Consider the following 6,898-nt stretch of genomic DNA (forward strand, 5'->3'; position numbering starts at 1 on the left):
CCTGTTTTTGAGCAATCGTGTGACATCATTAGTTACTAAATATGTATAGGAAAGTCCCGGTTTGAATAATATTATGATGTATTGTGCTTATCTTTGTTCAATTATTTTTTATTCCTCGACACAACATCAACAATAATCAATTACTTAACAATAAAATATGATTAAGTACTTACCTACTTAGTAGTAGTATTAGATTGTAATATGTAGTAGTACTAATATATTGGAATTATCCTTAACTTAAATTAAAATTACGTTTGGGACATGCGGCGTATAATTATGTATGGATTCTGAAGTAAATCCTAATTCCAGATAAACCGTGAATGTCATATTATGAATATGTTATTATTAATAGCTTTATTCAACCATTCCTCGAAATTTTGTCACTCGTATGACGAAACTACTGTTACGTCTATTTCTATCTATTTTTTTTCCTCATTATACAGCGCGAGCGTTTGCAGATAAGAATTTTTTATAGGAACCTATGTATGTACTTGTGTTTGTGTTATTTACCCTTGTGTAATATTTTGATTCAGTAATCGGTATAGCGAACAGACAGACATGTTATTCGTGTTAATACAACTGGATTAATAGTTAACAAAAATTCTAGACAAGAAAAGGGTTGACTCAACAGATAGGTAAGCTTAAATAATTTTACGAGGACTAGTAGCTTACCAATTTTTAAAATTATAAAGCATATCTAACAATGCCAATATTAAAGGTCTTCTACACCTACCTACAGCTTATTCATTCTATCTAACTATGATGTCATGTGGTTTACCAGGCCTAAAACCGTAATAAAATACTAATTAATAGTAAGTTAGAGTAACTACTACACAACTCGAAGACAGAAGGAAAATAATGGGTAAATCCATGCATTTTATCGTGGTCGAAAATGAGTGCAATACGGCTAATATAAAACAAATTTCTTATGAAATAACCTTTCCACCAGCCAGCGGCTTCTCCCGCGTAGTCAAAGAAAAACCGTTCGTTTTGAATTTCCGGGATAAAACCTATCCTATGTCCTTACTCGTCTTAAGCTATCTACGATTTTATTATATATGTATATAAATCAATGATATTTTATCTTCTTCTTATATATAAAAATGAATCGCAAAATGTGTTGGTAAGCGCATAACTCGAGAACGGCTGAACCGATTTCGATAATTCTTTTTTTATTATATTCCTTGAAGTACGAGGATGGTTTTTATGTAGAGAAAACTTAAATATGTACCACGGGCGAAGCCGGGGCGGACCGCTAGTTAAATATAATATCATTGATATAAATACTAACTTTGTCCTTAGTATGATCACCTAGTATCTTGTAAATAGTATTAAAATGTTAATTTTATATCAATGGAATTAGAGAATAGCTGATACCTATTGGCTATTTGTTGGCTAATGTAGGGTAATAAAGTCTAATATTGCACTGTCTACACAGCTTGTTTATATAAATTAATTATAAATAGAAAGTGGTCAAACCCACGCAAAAAAAACTGGTTGCATTCGAAATGAAAATATTATAGGGTTAAGTTAAGGTACTTTGATAAACTAAATCGTTGCTTTTTATACTTCAAATGGAATATAAGACTACTCTTCTATTAAAGATTGCTGTATTCCCCGGCTTTGCTTGCGTAATATATAATATTATATAGAATAAATAATCTTATAGGTACCTAGTAATATCAAACATGAACCATACATAGTAGGGAAAACCAATAGTTTTGCATTATGGAAAACAGTGTGCAGTAAATAATAATATTAGGTATATAATAGAGTCGGCTCGACTGTTGGTATGTAAACCTGCTGAAAACTGGCTGCTTCATTGATAGTATTGCAGCAGTGGAGTGCATTCCTAGCAGTCATAATACCTAAATTGTATTATTTTACTAACATAATTTTTAAGTTATTAATTGTTACTATCAATATGAGTCCTGATTACTTGAATAAATGAATAAATTATTATTAATTTATGCACGCAGCTGTCTGTGTGATAGATACGTTATAACGTCTGAACCGATTTGGATGAATTTTGACGATAAGATAGATTGTACCTTGGAGAATACCTTTTTCACGAAACAGAACATAAAGAGATTGAAATAGCAGAAAAATATGTAGGTAGGTACATTAGAGGACAGAAACTGATAATTTGCCTCTTAACCATATCTATAAGTATACAAGAAAAAAAATACACCAATCACTTACAGTGTAAAGGGTGGACAATAGACATTAGACATACAATCAAACAAAAACTCAGAACAATGATGTAGTTAGGTAAATAGTATAAAAATATAAAAAAATATATCCTGTGTCTATCATTTAGTTACAAGTCCAATAAATAAATGGGTGAAACATTAAAAAAAATATTGCAAAAAGGGAGTAAATATTCATGGGTGTTAAAATGAAACTATGAAAAATAATGTTTAAAAATATAATAATAAAAGTAAAAAAATCTTGACATAACACTTTTGCAGTGAGTATTCTGCTATCTACAAAATATATTATATTTTAATTAAATTTGAAATTGGCTGGCATAAATAGAGAACTTATTGCATAGAAAACTTATAAAAAGGACTTTCTTTACCTCTATCAAACTATTTCTTCTAGACAAACATGATTTAATAACTCGGGCCCCGGAATCACAGACACAATAGAAAATCTATTGTGGACCAATCGGGCCTCAATGGGTTAAGTGGAAAAAAATATCATGAATAATCACATATTTTGGTCCATTTCTATAATAATTATACTAAAACATATGTAAGGTCACTTTATTAGTATCACAAAACCAGCAGTTTCATAATATGTATTTTTTATTATTTAAATTTAGCACACATATAGAGAGTGACTTGGATTAACACATAAGCTAGGTTTTATCAGATATTAATCAGAATTGAATATTCTTTTCTTGACAATATATAGAATAAATTGTTGAAAATTTCATACACAAATATCAAGTAACTTAAATATAATCTAAGAATACTTAATCTAGGCAATCTAGGTCTTAGGACAATTAGATCATAGTAATCACAGAATGACCAGATCTTATATTTATTATTCCACTAAAAACTAGAACAATTCTGGAACTTGATAGAACCCACCAAAGGCAATGGTGTTAGTGGTCTTTTCAACGATTAAATAACAGAATGGTCGGTTTGCTTCAAAACGCAAGACACCAATACGATTGCTAAATTCAGCCGCAGTGGCTGCCGATGCAGTTGTTCCTTCCTCGGTTACCTCTATTTCTGCTTTATGCACCACTTTCTTGACAAAAGTGGGCACTCTAGTAATTTTAGGCAACCTAGCTTTAGTTTCATCAAACATATCGTGAATACCCATATCCTTTAGAGATTCAGTCAAATCAATGTTCGTTTCAATTTTAAATCTCGGAATAAATGCATCGACTTCATCTTCTGCATATTCTTCTTTTGCTATCTTCAATTCTGCAAACACTAAGTCGAGAGAGATGTTATTGAAATTATAGAACATCTCTGGAAGAGATACCCCTGGATAAGGGACCATTATTAACATGGACAGACGGTTCTCAGTTCCATATTGTATTTCTATCACTCTACCTTGTAAGGCTTCTATGTTAGCAAATGGGTAAGTATATCTATTGTACATCATGTTAACTTGACCTATTACTTCCCCAGCACTGTTATAAAAAGGCCGCTTCATTGTGAATGATGAATTGAATGGAAGAGTCCATTGTCCTTTAAAGTACAAAGCACTGGATAAAACCATGTGACTGTCCCTTAAGTCATTGCTGTCTATTAACTTCAAAATCCTGCCATGAGTGAAATTCGATATAACATCGTTAATAGTGTTGGATGTATGGTCCGGATCAGAGAAATTAAGTGGGATCAACGATGTTTCGTATTGTTTGGCTATTTCAATAAAATCTGATTCTGGCCGATTCGTCTGGTCGACGAACATCGAGTTCAATTTCTGCAATTCAACAGTTCTCGTTTTGACTTCTAGAAACTGTTGGATGTTTTGGAAATTATCACGAACTAATTGTCTATTTTTGGGTGCAATTCGTATGGCCTTGCATATTTCAGTCAGTGTGTTCACAGTTGCACCTTCAGCTATCACTGCAAGGACTGTCCATACAGTTATAGGCGATATAATTAAATTCGTACCTCGTTCTTGGGCTGCGGTAGTGTAGTACAATAGTTCAACTGAAAAATTGCCTATTCTTTCAGATAGTCCCAGATGTAAGTTCTTTTTATCAGGAATGACTGCATTTTGACCACTACACAAAGGTGCGAGCACACATAATAACACACTCACTAAAGCACGCATTTTTATTAGGTTCCTTCTGATAAACTTATGAACTTATTATTATTTTATAAATGTAAAAAAACAACCTTACAGTTCGTACACCATTTTCCTACAAACAGCAAGTGACTCGTGTGTGCAGACAGAGTCAAATAATTAATCGTGTTGGGGAAAACCAATAATATTATAGATAGAACCGGTTTATATGTTACTCGTATAGTTTTATCGACATCATAGTAGTTTAGAATATAAAATTCAATCTAGTGCGCGAATTGAATTAGGCGAAATAGTCGTACTTATTATATTATATTTTAACATGTAACGTTAAATATTATTCATGTAAGTGAACAATTAATTAGACTATGTAATAGTTTAAATTTTATCCACTTATGATATTAATTCCAAGGAGGAAGCAGCAAAGTTATTTCAATGTCAAATGTCAATGTTCAATGTTGTTTATGTTTTTGTGAGCCGTGAGGTTTTGAGTGCCATCTATTAGCTGCTTGATTAATTTCCAAAGAACCATTCGGTCAATAACAATATTATTGTGCTTATCTCAGCTTATCTTGAATATGTTATCTAGTATGTCACATAGATGTCATTTAATACAATTACCTAAGTAGAAAAAAATGTTTTCTGAAAATTAGAACTACATATTATTTATTTTATTAATTACTAGCGGTCCGCCCCGGCTTCGCCCGTGGTACATATTTACGTTTTCTCTACATAAGAACCATCCTCGTACTTCAAGGAATATAATAAAAAAAGAATTATCGAAATCAGTTCAGCCGTTCTCAAGTTATGCGCTTACCAACACATTTTGGGATTCATTTTTATATTATAGATGAAATGTAAATATCCCAGTAATTTATTTCTTTCTATTTGGGATATTATATTATATATATAGGTATACAGATTACTAGGTAGGTATATAGCACTTAACTTTTTAACTAGCTGCACAAACAATAGTTATAATTTTATGTTAAATAATGTGTTAAATCTGATAAGTATTATAATTCGGCAGGACATACAGGAAACCAGAAGGAACGCTGAAATGAATCTTTACGTTATTGTGGTGTGTTGTTTATTCACATTTTGTAGAAGTGAAGAAGCCAAACTAAATTTCCTATCCGACAAAATTAATAACTTCACACTCGAGTTGTTATTCTTTACAAACAGTTCATCTAATGGGGCTAATTTAGTAATTTCTCCAGTGACGGTGTGGACGACTTTATTAGTTCTGGAGGCAGGGGCTACAGGCGACATTCAAAAACAAATAAGCGGCGCTATTCGCGTCCTGCCTAGCACCTTACGAAAAGGGAATTTGGCGAGTAATTTCAATGCTTTCATAAAAAATCACGAAATCCATTCACCGCATTTAGACCTACAAAAGGTGAGCGGAATATTCATTGACAAAAACAGACTGCCAGAAATGGAGTTCTTCCAAGAAGCATTAAAGTACAAAACCACATTTATACCTCTGGACGTATTGGATCCAGTCAAAATCAAAGATGACCTAAACAAGCTTCAGGCTCACTTCAATACATTAAAGCTGATCAACGATAATGATTTACACCTAGAGAATGACGTGATGCTACCTTACAGCGCGATGTATTTTAAAGGTTTGTGGACATATCATTTCGACACACATTTTACAACCAAAAAGCCGTTCTACGATGACAATGGAAATAAAATTGGGGAGGTCGACATGATGTACAATCGACATACATTTCCGAATGTTTATATTGATATATTACAAGCACATGCTGTCGAATTACCGTTCGCCAATGACAATAAATTGTCCATGATGGTGTTTTTGCCGTACGCGGGCGTGTCTTTGCACGACGCTTTTAAAAACTTTGCCAAAACATCGTTCAGTGAAGTTTTCGATGAATTTCGACAGACTGTGAGTGCTACAGAGAGCCTGAAAGAAATTCTTGTTGTTATGCCGAAGATACGCACAAGAACGCGCGTAAATTTGAAAAACACGCTTGAAAATATGGGCGTTTATGATTTATTTGATAGTGAGAGTTACATTTCATTGCCGAAAATGGCTAGAATGCCGATAAATGTAAAGAAATTCATTCATAAAGTAGAAATAGATCTTAATGAGGAAGGTGTTACTAAGTCTGAAGCAATGAATAGTGTGATTGGTACCCGAGTGGGTGGTCTCACCTTTATAGCTAACCGACCGTTCGTATATTTCGTAGTCGAGAAAATTACAAATACAATTTTGTTTTGTGGATTCTATGTAGTACCTACATGAGTTGGTTAAACGATTTAATATTTATTAATAATTTATAATATTAAATGTATAATCTTTTCATAAATTGTGTGGTTCAGAGAATCGTTTAAGATTACCTATTTTTTATACAATATGTAACTAACTCCTAAATAAAACCTTTACTTACCAAATTTTTTTGGATATTTATTTGTCTTTTGCCTAGTATTGTTTATACATATTTTTTTATCTGTTTTTCCTTATTTACATCTGTGTATTACATACAGACATACACATTACATAATATAGCGCCATCTATCAGAATTTATAGATTTCGGATTAAATTGACATATGCGCCATAAGATCTTCCCATTATAAATGCGGAAGTTTGTGGGGATT

The 6,898-nt window shown here is 32.4% G+C and overlaps 2 protein-coding genes across 3 annotated transcripts; one reads left to right on the top strand and one right to left on the bottom strand.

Moving 5' to 3' along the window:
* Window positions 1-553: 553 nt before the first annotated feature.
* On the top strand, window positions 554-6,648 carry LOC149898724 (serine protease inhibitor 77Ba-like). 2 transcript variants are annotated; one of them, XM_090115214.1, is made up of 2 exons: window positions 554-635; window positions 5,303-6,648. In XM_090115214.1, exon 2 carries the CDS (start codon window positions 5,333-5,335, stop codon window positions 6,542-6,544), a length of 1,212 nt encoding a protein of 403 aa, XP_089971340.1. In that variant the 5' UTR covers window positions 554-635; window positions 5,303-5,332; the 3' UTR covers window positions 6,545-6,648. The 2 variants fall into 2 exon arrangements, with proteins under 2 accessions (XP_089971340.1, XP_089971339.1); XM_090115213.1 differs by lacking the exon at window positions 554-635 and adding an exon at window positions 4,486-4,617.
* On the bottom strand, window positions 2,455-4,517 carry LOC149898725 (serine protease inhibitor 77Ba-like). Its single transcript, XM_090115212.1, has one exon. It carries the CDS (start codon window positions 4,300-4,302, stop codon window positions 3,067-3,069), a length of 1,236 nt encoding a protein of 411 aa, XP_089971338.1. The 5' UTR covers window positions 4,303-4,517; the 3' UTR covers window positions 2,455-3,066.
* Window positions 6,649-6,898: the final 250 nt, after the last annotated feature.

The sequence above is a fragment of the Colias eurytheme genome, chromosome 22 (assembly GCF_061535395.1).
Source record: "Colias eurytheme isolate Ceu_HAF_F1 chromosome 22, ilColEury1 Martin Lab GWU primary, whole genome shotgun sequence".
Classification (NCBI taxonomy): domain Eukaryota; kingdom Metazoa; phylum Arthropoda; class Insecta; order Lepidoptera; family Pieridae; genus Colias; species Colias eurytheme.